Source organism: Cylas formicarius, unplaced genomic scaffold (assembly GCF_029955315.1).
Source record: "Cylas formicarius isolate icCylForm1 unplaced genomic scaffold, icCylForm1.1 PGA_scaffold_6__28_contigs__length_40554024, whole genome shotgun sequence".
Lineage (NCBI taxonomy): Eukaryota > Metazoa > Arthropoda > Insecta > Coleoptera > Brentidae > Cylas > Cylas formicarius.
In genome coordinates, this window is record NW_026844347.1 from 147,501 (window position 1) to 167,093 (window position 19,593).

The 19,593-nt window shown below is 32.7% G+C and overlaps 1 protein-coding gene and 1 long non-coding RNA gene across 6 annotated transcripts in view; one reads left to right on the forward strand and one right to left on the reverse strand.

The window, feature by feature from the left end:
• Window positions 1–19,593, reverse strand: part of LOC132703974 (uncharacterized) — an 81,907-nt gene that overhangs the window by 27,488 nt on the left and 34,826 nt on the right. For 3 of the 5 annotated variants that reach the window (XR_009619198.1, XM_060673550.1, XM_060673548.1), the window contains exons 2-4: window positions 16,911–17,048; window positions 8,437–8,610; window positions 1,671–1,870 (exon numbers count right to left, since the gene is read on the reverse strand). Coding sequence is in view for 4 of the 5 variants with exons in the window: in XM_060673550.1 (XP_060529533.1) it covers window positions 1,671–1,870; window positions 8,437–8,575 (339 nt within the window). In the remaining variant the exon portion in view is untranslated. Of the gene's footprint in view, window positions 1–1,670; window positions 1,871–8,436; window positions 8,611–16,897; window positions 17,049–19,593 lie in introns of all 5 variants that reach the window. The other 2 variants (XM_060673551.1, XM_060673549.1) reach the window with 2 other exon arrangements.
• On the forward strand, window positions 5,311–8,910 carry LOC132703977 (uncharacterized). Its single transcript, XR_009619199.1, has 3 exons — window positions 5,311–5,451; window positions 5,506–5,734; window positions 8,641–8,910. It is a non-coding gene; the product is annotated as an uncharacterized LOC132703977 (long non-coding RNA).

Here is a 19,593-nt window from a genome sequence, read left to right on the forward strand (position 1 = left end):
AGCGGAAACTCAAAACTACTACTACTAAATTTCAGATATTAAAAAGTATTGTTTTCGAGATACAAAATTCCTTCGATACTTCTTTTGCAGATATTATGGAAAATTTGGCAATATTATTTGTAGTAATAAGTAGCTCATTAAAACCCAAATATATTATTTAAATAAATAAATAAAATATTAATAAAATAAATTATTAATTATTAAGCTCAGTGTGATGTTGCTGGGGTATTGATATTTTTACGGATTAAGCAACTGTATTTCGTTTTTGTATAATAACTTTAAATAATGCAAAATAACAATTCAAAAAAAGTCCTATACTGGGAGCGGTACCTAACATAAAATGCCATATTATGATACAATTAAACCTTTTGGTGGAGTCGTTCCTTAGACATTAAGTGGACTTTTTAAAAATTGTGGTAGGATAATTCGACTTCAATACTTTATGGACAATTTTTGCAAAACAGGAATCATTTTCGAGCAATTCCTGAACCCTGAAGCAACTATTCACAAACAAGTCGATGTCTAGCTAAAAAAGTATATTAATAGAAGTAGTTATTACATTAAAAGATTAATTAGTTTGAATTCTATACAAATTAAAAAATAAAATTATAAAAATTTTAAATCAACTATGTAAAAAAAATTTATACCAGCGCTTGATTTGAAATTAGCATTAGATTCGTACGGGTGCCTCCGACATGGTTAAATATAGAGCCAACAGAGCCAAACGTCTAATTAAATTGATTAAGACCAATCCTAAACGTTTCAGCGTCAAGAAAATTCATCGAAAACGTTTAGTATTTTACAAAAATCGTTTATAAAGTGATAATTTAGGTATAAAGAACGAAACGGCACGGCATGGTTGTATCATAATTGCTACATTTCTGGGTGATTTGAAATGTACCGTTGCAACTGTTAGTTAAACATAAGGTAACAAACACATTAAGAAAGTATGGCCAGGGAAAATAAAAATATTTTATTCATAAAAACGAATGGACCTAGTAGCAACGAGCAAAGATAATTTAATTTTTTAAAGTGTTTTCTAATATTTACCACCGGATTTGCAATGAAGTTTTACGAAAATTAAACAGGACACAATGAAAAGCCAAGAATGTTTTAATTTTGGTTCTAAATATTCCGTGGAGTACACAGTCATTGTGTTAAATATTATAATTTATTTTGGCCTAAGGGAGCAATTTCTTACTACAAATTACCCTGCTAAATTAACAATGAATGTTTAAAATATTAATTAAAAGAATCAAGAGTCAACATTTTAAATATTGTGGGCCTTTAAACAAGCTTATAAATCTTTATAAAGGTTGTGCTTAATGAGATAGAGATCCGCCCAAATGAGTCATGATTATTCGTAACGTGCTCAAAAACCTCAAAAACTTGAGTGTTTATTAAGAAATTTCAAAATGCTCGGGATTTACAGAAACAGCTTGTAAACACACGACCATTATGAAATACACCGCAAAATTTAAACTGTGCTGCCATCTGCCGAGGGGTGACAAAACCGATTCCGAATTCTTCTGTGACCGAGTTAAAAAACTGATTAATTCTTTCGATATTGAACCTTCTCGGGAGAACGGAGTGACAGTAAAACAACGGAAGTGCACCACAACCACCACTTTGTCGCTTTTGAGGCTTTTGGTAGTTTCGATGACGCTCACTTGATTAATCCCGGGTGGACTAAGTGGTGCGAGAGGACATGACGCCCTGTGAGGCTGCTGGTGAAATTTAGGCTGGTACGGTTCAAGCATTCGGATCTTCCCCCAACGGTTGAAAAACAGGGCAATAGCGCCTACCCAGATGACCAGCACCAGGACAACTAACAGGACCTCTTCCACCCGTACTACCACTACAGGTCCATCTGAAACATATTATAGTTCACATGGATGCTAATTTGAAAGAAATCACTCATAATAGCATAACACGTAATGTAATCTTTGTATAAAAGTTTATTTTATTTCAGAGTTTTATACATTGAAAACCGAATTCTGCAGCTTTAATATTATTGTCACTGCATTTTAAAATATGTCTGTTATGTAGCTATTTAGATGATTTTTAATAGCTTGGAAGAAATCTGTTGCAAGAATTTGTAATTGTACACTTAATTTCTGAAATTTGTAATTGCATTGTATTTTCCACACATAGTTAATTATTGTTAAAGGCAATTTGGCGACGATTCATGACCTCGAACTGCTCGTTCCCCTGCTCGTTCCCTTCCTAAAATGCATTCTACATGATTGTTTTGTTAAATTAAAGTTGGAAACCCTTCGTTTGTTATTTTGCACAAAATTATTAACGTTTGTACCTTCCGATTAAAGATTTTTGCTAGAGAACATTTGTATCAGTTTAAGCTATTATCCTTACTCTGATATTGAATAATATTACTTTCAAAAAATTTTATCAAGTACTAGTTTCACAACGCAATGTCTAGATATAAATTCTAATATTCTGTTATTTTGTAAGTAAACGATAATAAAAACTTTCTTCTTGCCAAACATTATTGTTTCGTCGACTAATTTCATTCGAATATTATTTTATTTCCATTACCGTGACCAAAGAACCGGGAGAATATTTTTTTTCATGAATTTTGTCGACCTTATTTCTCTATCAGACTATTGGCAAACCAGAAATTAGTTTATTGATGATTACTATACAAGAAGTTGGGACCCAAAATCGTTAAATATGAAATTACATTTTCAGAAACTAGAAGAATTTTTTTTTAATTATCTAACTAACTAAAATCACACACAATATAGCAATACGTGTCATGGTCATGATTCTCACAAAGTAAATTGGGTGCATACATAATGATCTCTGAATGCTTAATGTGCAGGAAGATCATTTGTAAGTGTTACAAGGAAACCTATATTCCGATACATGGACAAGAGCGCAGTGACATTAAGCTACCATCTCAAAATCCCATTAAACTTAACATTATATCTCACTAACTCTTAGCATCTAAAATGCATATTTGAAAGGCGCTATTAGCTTTCGGCGGTACATTATCTAATTGCTGATAGTTTATGCTGGTGACGAATAATTGATGCATAAATGTTGGCTCATGCAGATGGGTTCGGGATATTTTAGACAAAAATTGATTTAGATTTATGAAAAAAAATATTAGAAAAATTATTTATGGAAGAAAATTACCCAATATTAACAATCTTTACACTGACATAAATGCCAGATTATTACATCTGTGGTATAAATTCGATAAAAATTTTTTTATGAGGTATCATATCAACTTTTGTAATATTGCATTTTCATTACATTTTGGGAAGAATAGTGTATTAAATTCGAACTAAACAAGAATTATACTGTTGATGGCATTTTTTTATGTGGCAAACAGTGTTGGCTATGACTGAATAATTATTATAGATCTTTTCTAAAATGAATTTCATTATTCGAACTTCGTTAGTGGGAATAATAGAAAATGATTATGACTATTAGTATGTTCGAAACTTTGTGACGAGCTCCATTAAAATATAGAAAAGTTTAGAGTGAGTTTAAAAGTTGCAGTTTTGATAAATTTTAGTTAAATGGTGACTCGTGAAAAATAAAAAATTAAAAAAAAAAATTAACAATGTTTCTTATTTGGTAACCACTGCCAAAGATAATGGACCATTTTTCCAATTTGCTCGATAATGGTTTTTCCGCATAATATCCTAGGAAAGTATACAACACACACATTTATACGAAATAGTCCCGTATAACTACCAGAAATGAAGATGAAACGTTTTAGAACGCAAAAATTATGGAAAATTTTGTGTTTCGAGTAGTTTTTGAACTCAATTAATTAATTTTCTAAATAGCTGTATTTCTTCTAAACTAGCAGGTTTAGCAGAAATGATGCAGGTTTTAATTAATTTTAATTTTAAAAAATAATGGAACTAACAAATAAACAACTTAACACGCGTAGTTTTCTCCCAGGAATGCTGCTAGCAAACTAAGTTTTATTCGAAATATCGTTTCGAAGATTAAAAACTTATTGGAGTCACTTTCAATTAACATCATAAAGAAATTCGGGAATTCATTATAGGAAACTATTGCTTTGTGAAGAAAAACGATTAGGACTTAGAAGTAATAACTTTTCGCGCTTGTTACATTTTTGGGGTATAAACGCAATAATTAATTAAACCTCACCAACAAACGGATGTCAAAATTCTAAACTAAGTAAAAGAATGAAATAAATTACACGATCTTTGCGCAAAGGATCCGTGTCGAGAAATATTAATTATGGTCGCCACGCTTATACCAATTTATCATAAAACAAAGATTGATAAACGTCATCCAGTCATCTCTAATTCAATGCTTTTAATCATTCCGGCTTCCAGAGCACAGTGGGACTGTGACATAAATTATGTGATTCTTGATTCAAATTTCAAAAAAGAATATGAACGCACCTGGCCTTCAGGAAAAAAATGCCAAGTCTGTACTTTTTCTTTGTAGGATTCTCGGAGCTTGTGCGTTTAAAGAAATTGATACAAAAGTCAAGAAACAAACTCTTCTTTCCATTCAAGTAAGACTGAACCAAGTTCAGGTGAAGAAGATCTGTCTCAATCCCGTTTATTTTAAAATCAGAATCGAAACAAAATTTCACAACTTCTCAACAAAAAAATGCGGTTTAAATATTGACACCAAAGGAAACGATTGTGATTTAATAATTTAACAATAACTAATAATGATAATTAGGAAATCAAGATGAAATATAGAGACGCATTCCGCATTTTTAGTTGGTCGCGTTATAAACCACAAAGTAATGTTGATACTTCTTGACATGGAAAGCATTGTGTCAAAAGAATGCACATAGGCTTAAATATACTAGAAAACATGAGTACGTGTTCCCGGTCTAAGCCTGATCTCAGTTATTTTAGTGCAATACAATATGTTACACAGCTTAAGTCAAAGTGTATTGCAGTTTTTCTTTTTGGTATTTTGATTTGATTTATTTTGTTTAATCAAATAGCTCAAAATTAATAACTAATATTTCTTCGTTGCTGTTTATGATATTTCTTTTACTTTTCGGGCCAATCATGTAATAATAATGATATTTTATCAAGATTAAGCGAAAGTAATTCAAGTTAATAAAAAAAATGAAAGACGGTACGAAGTTCAGGATGAACGATCACACAATAAAATCGGACACCGCCGTTTTCATCAACAACAAGTTTTTCGATCGAACTCGCCACCTGGAAAAAGTGGCCATTCCAAATTAAATGTTCAATGATTTTCTTTATTCCAGAATCAATAACGTTTGTTACCATAGGAACTATGTAAACCGATAAATAAATAATTAAATGACGACAACCAACTATTGATTTTGTGATTTTGTTGGTTGTTTTAAATTATGTATCATACATTTTAAGAATTCTTCTTTGGATAAAGTTTTGAAGTGAAAATGAATGCTTAAATATTTAGGAGCACAACATGGTTGGCCTTGAGGTAATACTGTCATAATAATTTAATGTAGATAATAAATTAGCAATCACACGCCAGATAGTTAGGGACTGTCATCTGGACTTGCCATAGGTTGTGGGTTCGATTCCCACCGGGAGCCTTGGGTGTTATTGTGTTTGTTCGACTTTAACGACTGGAAAAAATTGCCTAATTTACTCGTTGATATATGCAAAAACCTGGGGAGCCGTCTAAGTAAAGACGCGAGCACATTGTATTAAAGAGACAAAAACGCCAGATAGTTGTGAACTTAGAAGAACTAACTGATTTGGTAAGGAAGTTTCGGATGTCGTATATGTCAAAAAGTGTATAACGTTATTCTTAGTTCTTGTTAAATATTATATTTAATTCGTATGTTATGTTTAACAACGGCCTGTGACTAAAATTGATAACTTCTGAATTTGTCACATAAAACCAGTTTCAAGACCATTTCCTAACTGACTCCGTTTAGTGAATAAATCATGGACCGTACACCCTAAGGTCGTTCAATAATTCAAGAAACTTGCACACAGTCGTTAAGCCTCGAATTCCCGTTACTATAGCAAATGCTGGTAATTTATTTGGCGGTAATTCAAAGGCCATCATAAATAATTTATTTACAAGCGTTTGTCACGCACCACGCCCGACTCAACAAATTGATAATTTGGAGCTTGGCGTCGCTATTAAAACCTTTTTTAACATTGTATTCTCACGAAATTAAAAATATTTCTCCTAAAACCTGAAAAATTGAAATCATGTAGATTGTTGCTCAGTTCACAGCGTTCGCAGTCGAAATGTATTAAGGCTGAACATAATTGTCAATATCTCTATTTCGATTGTCCTCGTATATTTATTCATAAGACATTCTAAGCATATAAAAGAATCGGATAATTAAAGCCATCCACCTTCTCCACACTCTTCTACATACAGTTATGCTACATATTTATGTTCTTCTTCCTTTCGCTGTTGCAAAAATGTGGACCAATTGCTTACACAGTATCAGAGAATTAGTTACATATTTGACCTGATTAACCACACATTAACGATGTTTTGGAGGATAGTATGATAGTACTAGAAACTAAAAATATAAATTTTTGCCGGCTCTAGATTTAATCTAAGTGTAAGCTATTGTTCTTGACTTTTGACTAATGCTTTTTTCTTGCAAAACTTCTACAGGCTCCTGTAATACGATTCCTCCTTCCTTATTCCTCCTGTATCGGTTGTTGACGTAATGTTCTCGACTTTTCACTAATTCTTTAACTATATGCTGTTGCTAACGTTTCGCCAATCATCCTGTTGGCATCTTCAGAGCTTAACTTGTTTCAGATTGGTGAAACGTTAGCAAGTTCGATTCCTCAAAAACCGACGCAAGAGGAATCCAAAAGCTTTGTAAATAAGGGGTGATTCAATAAGGGTTTCCATATTAAAATAATAAAAAATACTCGGAAGTATATAAAAATATACAAACATATTTATTTGCCATTTTAGATTAGTGTATTACAACTAGGTATGAAAGATGACCCCCGCGACGCATGTGGCACTTTTTGACACAATTCAGGTTCTATGCCGGCTATGTCGCGTCTAATCTCCTGTTTCAGCTCTCGAATAGTGTTTGGTTTATTTCTGCTTTTTAGATACCCCAAAAAAAATCTAGGGGAGTAAGATCACATGATCGCGGCGACCAATTGATACCGCCGTTACGTGAGATAATCCGACCAGGAAACTTGCCCCGCACCAAGAAGTGGCTCCATCCTGTTTTAACCACAAATCTTCAATGTCCATAGCTTCCAACTGCTCCCAGAAAAAATCAGATATCATGTTTCGATAGCGAACACCATTAACCGTAACAGCGTTCTCCGCATTATCCTCGAAAAAAAAAGGGCCCATTATTCCTCCGCACCAAAATGCGCACCAAACACTCACTTTTTTCTTTTTGAACAATCTCTCTTGGATTTTCTAATCCCCAAATACGAGCATTGTGTTTGTTTACAAAGCCACCAACGTGAAAATGTGCCTCATCGCTAAAGATGATTTTCTTTGAAAAATAAACCCCTTGTTCTCGTATCCATTCTGCAAACATGCGGCGCTGTTGATGATCTCGAGGTTTGAACTCCTGAGTTATTTAGACTTTATATGGGTGTGGATGCAAGTCTTTTCTTAAAATTCGCTGTGTGGTTGAATACGTAAGGCTCACTTGCTGCGATCGATGACGTTTGGATCTTCGGCTACACTTTCGCGAACAATGGCAATATTTTGATCTGACCGACCTGCACGAGCACGTTGAGGGACTTTGAGGTTAGTTACAGATCCAGTTTGCTCAAATTTCTGAACCACATTCCAAATTGTCCTCTCAGAAGGTCGATTTTGCGCGCCGAGAAATTCACGTAGAGCCCGAAATGCATTTTTTCTTGATCGACCATTTTCATAATAGGCTTGCACAATTTTTACACGTTGTTCAGTCGTATATTGCTCCATGCCTAATTTTGTTTATGTTTTGAGGTTATAAATCTCATATGATAATAAACAAATACAGTGGCGTTTCAAAAATATTTCAGATTGCAATGTGGAAACTCTTAATAAATCACTCAAATCACATAAGCAATATTTAAAATTTAAAAGTATAATTTTTTGTTACGAAATTAAATTAATAAATTAAACTTCTTTCTAGAGACACTAAGGCATTAATAAACTGTATGTGATAATGCAAAAAAAACAGCCTACGCTTAGTTGACTGGTGGAAGTTCTAACAAAAAGGTAGTTTTGACGCATTGACTAATAAAATGAAATAAAAGCACTAGTTCAGGACTAGGAACATAATTAAAAGCTTATACGGTCGTCCATCAAAATAGGTGGTGGTAGGCCGAGCACGAGAATGCTATTTGGTGTCATTGTGATAAGCTGCTTTTCTTAATTTAACAGGTGATAAAATCAACGTGTACCAAAATTATGCTATTAAAAGCTAAGAAAGGGAAGAATGCCTAAACTAGAACTAACCAATTTTATAATAACATCCACGGTTACCTGTCGCTTGGTTGACAGGTGTGTTGTTGACATGTGAGCGCTGTTGTTGAACTTTCGACGACGTCGTCGATGAGGTTGCCACGACCGTCTCCTCGCGAACTTCCACTTCCATGCCTTGAAAGCCACCGTTGTGGCCTTCGTTCCACTCTGAAATAATAACAACCTTTATGATTGCAGAACGCTTTTAAATCTCATCCAAAACAATCAGCTACTGCAAATGTGATGGCAATGCCACAGTCAAAATCAACTGAAATGCAGCATATGAAACCGAGATAGTGACAGAAACTTTGCTTTTTGATTGAAATTTTTAGAATAGAAACATTGTCTTAAATATACAACTTTGATCAATTACGGTCCAATGGCGAACGAGGCGACGTAGTTAGACTTCTCAGACATATTACAAGAATGCAAAACACAGTGCTTAGACAAATGAATAACGAGGCAGTCAATTTGGTAAGTGGAAGACGTAACAAATAAGTATGGTGAAAGGGGGGGGGGGTATGGGCATTAAAAAAAAAAAAGACATATTCCCTTGTATTTAGCACGGCAAAGTTCAATTTCAAGTCTTTTGTTGAGGGCAACTAACCAAAACAAGGCGTTTTGCGATTTATATATACGTCCTAAATATTCAGCTATATACAAAAACAAAAAAAAAACTAGTCCGTTTTGGATTTATTTCGGTTTTCTTTTTATTTTGTTAGTGTTGAAAAAAACGCTAAAAAAAATTTACTATAGGTGTGGAAAACGGATTTAGGGGAATACGAAAATTGCAAAGATGTCTGAGGCGCATCAATTCTTACAGTTCTAACCGCTTATATGATTTCATCCCTAAAAATATGTCACATTAACACGTTCGTCTACAGTGAAGAATAGTATATTATGCAACAAGTGCGGTAAACGGCATTTGACTCACGAGTTTATTTGACAGGAGCGGAGCGAGTGTTTAATAAACGAGTGACAAAAAGTTTACCGAACGCATTGCATACTATACTTTTTCTACATTACTATAAGGTTGTTCGGAAAGTCATTTCGTTTTTTCCCGTCAGAGGACTTAATTACGTTTTTTCGAAACCAACTTCACACTTAAGTCGCATAACCATTATATGTCTTGAGAGCTGATATTGCAAGGCTTGTGTGTGAAAAAGTTCTATTAATTCTACGCAGTAGTTTTTGGTTGGTGCCCTTTTAATTATGGAGAGCAATAAGCAGCATTTTCGTCATATTTTACTTTTTTACTTCATAAAGAGAAAATAATTGACGGATGTGTATGGAGAAGGCGTGTTAACAGTACGCCAGTGCCAGAACTGGTTTGCAAAATTTCGATCCGGCAATTTTGATGTCGAAGATGCACCACGGTCTGGAAGGCCGGTCGAAGCTGACAAAGATGCGATAAAGGCATTAGTTGATGCAAATCGGCGAATAACCACACGAGAGATCGGTGAGAGATTAAATTTGTCGAATTCGACTGTATATGGCCATTTGAACGGCATGGGCTTAACCTCGAAGCTCGATGTGTGGGTGCCCCATGTCCTTACGGAGCGAAATTTGTGTCGTCGCGTTGACGTGTGTGATTCGCTCCTCAAACGTCAAGAAAATGATCCATTTTTGAAGCGGATTATTACTGGGGACGAAAAATGGGTTGTATACAACAATGTTAAACGCAAGAGGTCATGGAGCGGAAAAGATGAACCGGCTCAAAGCGTGTCAAAAGCCAACATTCACCAAAAAAAGGTGATGCTCTCCGTTTGGTGGGATGTCAAAGGAATCGTTTTTTTTTGAGCTTTTGCCGGACAATACAACGATTAATTCAGAAGTCTATTGTCATCAACTGGACAAATTGAATGATTCACTTAAAGAGAAGAGGCCCGAATTAATCAACAGGAAGGGTGTAGTGTTCCACCAGGATAATGCGAGACCTCACACAAGTTTGGTCACTCGCCAAAAACTTTTACAGCTTGAATGGGACGTACTGCAACATCCACCATATTCTCCAGATCTGGCGCCTTCCGACTACTATTTATTCCGGTCCCTGCAAAATTTTTTGGATGGCAAAACCTTTACCTCAAATGAAGATGTCAAAAACCACCTGAACCAGTTTTTTGCCAGCAAGGACCAAAACTTTTATGAGAGGGGAATTATGTTACTGCCAGAAAGATGGCAAAAGGTGTTGGACCAGAATGGCCAATATATAATTTAATAAAATATTTATTCATCATACGAAAACTGTCTTTCATGTTCCCCAAAAAAAACGAAATGAGTTTCCGAACAACCCAATAAAACATTCAATGACTTGACCGTCAGAATGTACAAACGTAAAAATTCAAGGCGTGGGAAATATCTTCGAAAACATCCGATCGCTCCCAAACCCGTGCGATAAAATCCCGAAAATGTCCGAAGTGGCTCGGATCCGTGGGAAACGAAACTGGCGTCGTAAAGTAACACTTCCCGCTCGCACAGACGGGAGTAGAAATAGATTTTTTGTTCTCAACGATTTTTTGAAAATCCTAATATGTAGCTTTAGTTTTTAATTAGATGGGTAACTTATTGAATAATTTGACTCTCACGTACACAGGCAATTACTTTAACACACCTATTCTACGAGCTGAATAACTTCGGACATTTCCGGGATATTACCGCACAGGTTTTGTAGCAATCCGGTGTATTCGGGGATTTTACCCCACGGCTTGAATTTTGACGTTTGTCAATTCTGACGGTCATGTCGGTGAATGTATTCGTGTTATTTTGCAAAAATGTACCTAAAAACTAAGTGTCGTAGAAAAAAAAAATATAGTCAAATAACTATTAAAAACCATTAAACGCAGGCATTTCTATGTCGTTTTTTACTTTGTGATTTTTTTATATTATTCTTGTTACATTTCAGCATTGCATCAAGAAATTACGAACACTAAATAAAGGATAAAATAAAATCATGGATCATACTACGTTATTCATAATGCATTTATTTAGGGTTAAAAATTTGTTCAGTTTTAATATTTATTTCTCTACTACTCTTGAATAATTTCGGTATTCAAATTTTTTTTCAGAAGTTCTTAGAAGGCGAAAAATAACTGAAAACCATCGGAAAACATATTTGCGAAAACATAAAGCAATATCGCTTCCAGGGATCTGTTTGATATACGCCAGCTTTGATCGCTTGTCATTCAAACAACCTATCTCTAATTAACGAACCCCGCGTGTTCATCTCCAACATATTTGACTTGTTAAGGCGGATTCGCTAGGCTATGTTTATATATCAAGTGTAATCTTATTTAATTAGAGCGTTTGCCTGACTACAGTCGAGACTCGGTCTTAAAGCAGATCTGAGGAAAAGCCAGATTTCACCGGAAAACTATTTAAAATCGACATTAAATCAGCGATTCGAAAACGGAAATAGTGTAACATTTGTTTTAATTACTTCATACGGGAATGAGACAGAGGGTGAGCTGAATATTGCTCACGTGATGGAGGAAATCGCTTTCAGAGGTGTTTCAGCCAATCTATTCAACGAAAACAAACCTCATAAGTTCAAACAAATAAGTTTAATGTTAATAATTTAGTACAGAACTGCTGAATATTGTATAAGTCACGACGTATAATGCAAACACTTGAAGGCAAGACGTTAATTTTCCCAAAGATATCTCGTAATGAAATATATACTAAAAGATTTACATTAAGACAATTCCATTCAAATTTGGCTTCAGTAAGAAAAGAAGACTTGAATGGGGAAGAAATACTTAGCTGGCCGTATTCTCCAGAGCCGGTATTTCTTTAAAATAACCAATCAAACTAGCAGCTTTGAATCAATCGCTTTCCTCAGAGTACGGACCGCCCATTACGTGCTTATGAAAAATAACAATATGCACATCAACTAGTACGATGAAATAAAGAAGAAAGTTGATACCTGTCAGCAAAAATATAAACAATATAAAGAAAAGCAGTATAGAATGATGTTAAAGATCTTACGTATGCAAGAAGGGCTGGTAAACGGATTGGTACAAAAATATCACATGTGCCACTTTCACTCTATTGTATACTAGGTTAAGAATTTATTATACTTTTAATATACAACATCCAAAAACAACCATTTTATATAGCCCATAAATCAAAATATTATTCGTTCATTGAAATTGGTCATCTATTACTTCAAATATTATTACGAATTCTTAAAGTAATTATAATAAGGATAAAGGTCACTATAAAGATGAGAAATATGAAAAACTGATGCATGAAAACACGAAAGATGTTTTTCAGGAATACCAAAGAGTGAGACAACTGTATAAGAAATCTGACGCATGACTAACCAAAAGACAATAATAATATAATATTTTAAAAGTAAAAAGAAATCCAAACAACGTTTGCCTCTCTAAATCTTTTTTATAATTTTAACAGATTCTGAGAAAAGGTATTATCCCATAACAAACAGGCCACTATGTAAATCAAAATTTTTAAAGCTGTTTTACTGAATAGATACAGCTTATGAGGAATGAGCATAGTATAAACTTGTCCTATAAGTTCATACCTTAGACGAAAATAAGAGAAGTACGTAATTTAATCCAAGATTTTCCTTTTACTAATTGATAAAAAGTAATTTCAACAACTTTTTCTGCAAATGTTGGTCAAAATTGCCAAAATTGGATAGCGGTATTGGCAAAGCCCAATTTTGTATTTTGATACTTTGTAGTGCTTCCAGACTGGAAAAAATGTTCTCATTTTATAAATTTTTGATACTACGTAAAACAGGTTTAAAGGCGCACGAAACCGCATCGTTGCATTTTCTTCATGCCGGAAGTATTTTAGACATTCTGAAAAGCCATGGAATATTCAAGTAACGTGAATGAATTTGTTTCTGACAAAAATAAAGTGTCGACGATTTCAATATGAATATTTGCCAACGAACTCCCGCGTACGGAATTCTCTCAATTTTGTAGATTATTGTAAAATACAAGGTCTTCCTTTCCATACAAAAAAATAGTTTGCATACGTTCTGGTTTCGCACATGAAAAGTAATGATTGACTTGGAAGTAGTTAAATTTCATATTCTTAATTTCCAATGGCTGATCTGAGGTTGGTTGGGAGAGAATAGCTACTACGAATTGGACTACACCACTGAAAAAAATGTTTTTCTTTCAATTATTTATTTAAAGATATTTTTCATTTATTTTTGTAAACATTTATTTCATAAAAGGCTTTATTATTACTCCTATTATTATTATTATCGATATCGAAAAGAGTTGTAAGATTTGGAGTATAATATCATCGTGCCTATAAATAAGTCTTGGATGGGTTGGTATTATGAAGGTAACTAATTCAATATAAATTATCGGTACATTTTTTTCCCTAAAATACCAAATTCGTCTTTAGTTGAATGATCCAGCAGTCAATTTGAAATACCTATGGGATACTTAAGAGAATATCTAATTTTAGATTAATGTAAAAAAGTAAATAAATTATTAGGAAGATCGACCAAAATTACATAATTCAATTATATTAAAAAAATTCAAAATATCGAGATAGCTATTAATCCCACTTATCGGACATAGCAAACAGTGTTTGTCTCACGATAGCGTACACCAAGTGGGTACCATTTATCGGTCGTGCATTTTATTTTGTTTGTCTTGTATAATCGACAAATAAAGTTAAAAAAGAAGGGAAATTAAATAAAAATATAACATATATTTACGTGTCCTATATTTAAGGCAACCCGTTTTTTCTGTGATCCAACTGCCGAACACCCCTGAAATAAAATCAAATTGCTATTAAATAAAATATGGAATATTAAAATATTGTAAAAATACAGAAACAATATTAGTTACCCAAAACATATTTTAAAATATGTGTTTTTAAAGTAACTATTAAACAAAATAGTTTTAGAAACAAGTGTCGTTTTGTTAAGAGTTTTTAGCAAAGTAGCAAGGGGGCTGATGAGCCACTGATATTATAAAACTTTATAAAATTCTAGACGTATATAAAAGCCTGGATCGATAGTAGCGTTACCCAAAGCTTTGAATAATTTACTGACACATATTTTATTATGCATTTCATTTGTTAAAATGTTTTTATTTTATAATATCAATTAAAATTATCCTATAGATGTTCTTATGTGATTTCTCCGGATTTAGATTGAACTTGGACGTTACCTTTTTCTCTCTTTTCTCAATCCTTGATTCGCAAAATAGAAACTTAATGTTGCCGTGAAGATGTTGTCCGAACTAACACGATGAAAGACGAAAGCAAACACAAAAAAATTGAGTTAGTTTTTAATTCCGTTAGAAAAATAGCGCTGGGAGTTGATTTCGTCGAATCCAATTGTCTGATAACGCGTCGTCACTGTCTGAGTCCATTAGCAAAGAAAAGTGGGAAAGAAAAACAGAGAAATTAAGTTCTCGACATTAATAAATTTAGTTTAAGGGGGATTAAATTTTTGCTCGCCACGATAATTACTTCCTTATCGTTGTCAGCGTCATCGAAAGCTCCAGTTAAATGAATTTATAAATTTTTCTTTAAAACAACCAAGCACATATTTTGAATCTTGTTCTCTTAATTTTATCAATTCGACGATATTTTTGTCCCTTTGATATTTTACGTGTCCCTTGTGTTTAGAAAATTAAAAAATCATTGCTTCAACTTACTATTGTTTAATAAAATTGTTTCCATACAGGACATTCTCCAAAATATTAAGCACTTTTAAAAGTGTAAAGAAAGATACATCTCTACAAACCTCATTATAACCCTATATGATAAAAAAGGCAGAGATTAGATTTTTATGACTTGAAGAAGAAAATAATAATTTGGTTCACCTTTTTAAATGATGACTGACATTAATTATACTTACGGGCATTATTAGTTGCTATAAATTTTAGATTTGGGTAGTCTTAGAGCGGACTATATTCTCTTTATTCTGCGTAACGGTAAATAATACTCATTTTCAACTAAAAATCTCTTCAAACAAAATACGCAAAAGGTATAATTTTTTCTACTGCCCTGTATAAAATATATGTGAAAATTGAAATAATAATCCATTAGAAATTAATTTTGTGATTTTTGATATTCACTTTTAAATTGTAAGGTATAATAAGTCGATAAGACGTATTGGTATTTTTGCATAAGGAATAAAATTAAACCATACATTTACCATCACATACGCGCCAGAAAGTCAAGGAAGTTCAAGGCATGCTTACAAAATAAGTTTAATAAGTTAACTCAAAATAGATAATACTTTACAAAACTTTTACGCGAAATATATGAAAGGACTGGTATCTAAAGCTTATCAAGGTTCCCGCTTCATAGGAAAACTTCCAACAAAACTTAGTGCGAGCTGTTTCACCACCCCTAATTTCGTTTTATATTCCTACATAGAATTGCATTTATATACAATGTGACCATTGTGGTGTGTGCAAATTTGATTTAGCTTATGAAGGTTCATGATGAGACCCAAGGACTAGCTTTGGTAACAGGACAGCTTTCTAAGAATATCGTGTACCTTCGAATATTAAATGTATTTTTATATTCAGCAATTTATTCCTAGCAATTTCAGATTTTTTTTATTTTTATAGTGGATCAATATTGCAATCCACTAACCCTGATATTCATATCGAAACTTAATAGTCATTATAAGTAATCTTCACGTCTAATTTGAGTTCAAATAATATTAAAAAAAAAACGATATAAATAATCGGTTGTTAAGAGAAATTATCAATTATTTCCACTTCAGTAAACGCAAAAATTCTTGATTTCTTTTACCGATCAAATGAACTAGTTATAATGTTTTGTAAAACTATTACCAAATTTTGAAAATAAAACATTTTTACTTGCCGAGTAATCTAAAGAGGAACATATGCAGCGCATTACAAATAAATTGACTATTCCATCAAATAAAAAAAGGAGTAATCTCTTGGATTGGATCGAATTTAATTGAATTTGGAATATGCTTTTTTAAATGTTAATATCGAATCACAATTTACAATTCTCGAGATGGCGTTTTTCATGCAGCACTATACGTATATAATTAATGACGTAGTATCTTACTATTTACAAAACTTCTAGATTCCTCCTGCATCGGTTATTGTTGAATCGAAGTTGCTGCAGGAGGAATGCAGTTTTGTAAATAGTATTACGGTAGCCTGTGGAAATTTCCTTGAAAAATTGACGTAGCACCTTGCTGAACTATCACCTGCGAGTTCCAATAAAGAAAATAAATGAACATAAAACGAAGAACACAATTAATTTTTCGAAAACTGAAAAAGATAGATGTAAGAACAGAACCGTTTAGAATAAAATCAATAGAGCGTTACCATGTATATAAAACATCAAATTTTCAGATTGATTTTACGTTTCTTTTACAGCGAATATCATATAATCTTTGGCCGCATAAGATGCCTTTCAGTTCGTATTTCGGAAACGCTATTCAATAGACAATAATGTGCAATGAATTTACATGAACAATATACCAGCTTGCACATAGCTAGTGCCGGAAGTCGAAGCGTCCAAAGATGCCGAAGGTCGATATGTAACTCTCCGAGAACCGGACGTTACATTACTGCGTCGCCGCAGAGGATTACCAGCGTTCACGGGACCCAGTGTGTAACCTGAAACAACCAAACTAATATTGTTTATTACATGTTTTTGCAATTCTAACTTACTTTATTATTTTAACAACAGTGCAGAATTTGGATATAAATGAATAAACTCGGGCTGTAAAAGTGTATTGCGTCAGACTCTAAAAGTGCGTTTAAAGTATCTGATTTTCTATTTGTATCTTTGCGACGAGTGTGCAAACTAACTGGAAAATATTGTATTTAATGTTATGTTATATTCGTTGTGGTTTGTCGACTGACAAAAAACTCATAACTTGTGTAAAATTATTATTAAAATGGATAATCCAGAACCAAATCCAAACATAAAAGAGAAGAGAAATCTAGAAATTTAGTTACGGGGATTTAAATAATAATAAAGCAGCTTATCAAATCGCGAACAAAATCAGATATGCTGAACATGAACATCGAATGTTTTAAATTAGTATTCTCTAATTGAAAATAGGTTGGGAAATGAGACCTCGTAAACATACTAACAGTACATTTACGATTAAAAAATAGCGTAAATATATTTTTAAGTTTTGTAGTAAAAAGATAAATAAGATTTTTTTTAAAGAGTGCAATATTTACTAACTCGTTATGGTCTTCGGGGACACAAAACTCGCGACATCCTAAGCAAATGGCAAAAAACTAAACTACAAACTATATCACTAACTCAAAAAAATAGTAGCCATTTCTTTTCTATTCATTAATTTACCAGCTATCCATATAAAGTGATATGATTTTATATAATATGAATATGAAAATTCTAACCACCCCTCCCCCTCGAAATAATAAAAGAAAACAAAAGTTCTCTACATCAATACAATTTTGCAAGCGTTCGTTATAACAAAAAATTAATTAATATTTCGAAAACCACGAAAAGGGGTACACAAATAATCAGAAAGTGATACTACCAAATAAAATGCATTAATAAACAGGGCGATTCTTCGTTCGTATTTCTTTGTTTTTAATTCCTAGTTTGACCCATCCACTTTTAAATATAATTTAATATGTTTATTCTTTTTCCTTTCAAGTACTGCTTTACCCCCGACGCTTCAGACACAAATAATGGATAAATCATGATTTTTTTAGATTTTAAAGATTTATGTTATTAATTCCAAAACAATTTTCTTCTTATAATTAAAAATATTTAACGAATGTTTTTAGTCTCGCTTTTAGTACTTAAAAAAACTTCCTTCATTGCTGTGAAATTTGAAATCATATTATTAAATATTTTCAAATTGCTGTACAGCTTCAGATACATCAGAATCGTAACATTATTGAACTGGTGGTACTGATTCCAAAGTATCTCAATTTTGAAAGATGGGTTCTATATAATTTACAAGCATAATTTTGAAAAATTATATATTTATGTAAAGAAAGTATATGCAAAAAAGTGACGCCAGAGATATGAATAATTAGGATTAAACGACTTAGTTTAAGTATTTTTTTCAAGATTAATTCGATTTTTCTGAGAATGATTATTAAAAATGTTGATGTTTTAGAATATGACATAGATGCTCGGATTTAGGTGATGTATGAATATTTTGGGGTTTATTTATTTTATTTATTTATTGTTTACTTATTAATTATTTAAAATTTATTTATTGTTTATTTCGTTTCTTTATGTTATTGATTTATTATTTATTGATATACGTCTGATTTGCGAAAATCACAAGCAAATTTATCAATTATTGTAATGATTTTTTAAAATTAATTTCTACTAATTCATGGCAATGAAGGATATTTAAAATTTTGCCCTTCACCAACTGTAAAAATTGAGCGTTCTACCAAAATGTTAGATAAAGAAATATCAAGAACTGGACACTTGTTGAAAGTTGAAGTTGAAATATTTCTCCTAAATCTTTTATTTCGTGACCGCTTGAGTAAATTAAACCAAGCTTTGTTTTTACTGGGGCTGTCAAAATAGCTCTTAATAATGCAGAAAAATAAAATAAACCATATTTAATTTGCTGAAAAGTTATTTTTGCTTATAATCACTTGGCTAGAACTGATAAAGCAATTTATTCCTTGATTCCGACCCAGCTAAAAATCGTAACAATTTCAAGTCTAAATACAATGGTCGAATTTGACGGGCCAAAACACCGGATTACTTAAGTGGAGCACATTGCCACCGAAGCTGTAATAATGGAGCGCTTGAGTGGATCATTAGAGTCACCCGAAACTCTGTTTTTGCTAACTAGAGCATTTATAACGACACAGGAACGCTGCAAAATGCATACTTTAAGGAAAAACAGACATTTGTAAATGTCCTTTCAAAACGACCATTTTGTGACACTCATTTGGAAAAGTAAATCGTAAGGAAAAACCATCATTACGTGTTCATAGATGGCCGTTGTTCGCAAAAATCCCAAAATTAATATTTGTTTAGCTATGCAATTATGGAATGATTCGAATACTAATTACATATTTTCAAATTGCTCAATTTAAAATTTATAATGGATGCTTCAAGTATAAACTATTTCGAAGAAAAGTCTGAATTCCGACTTTTTTTTTGTTATTTCGATTTATTAAAATCTATAATATATTTTTTTTA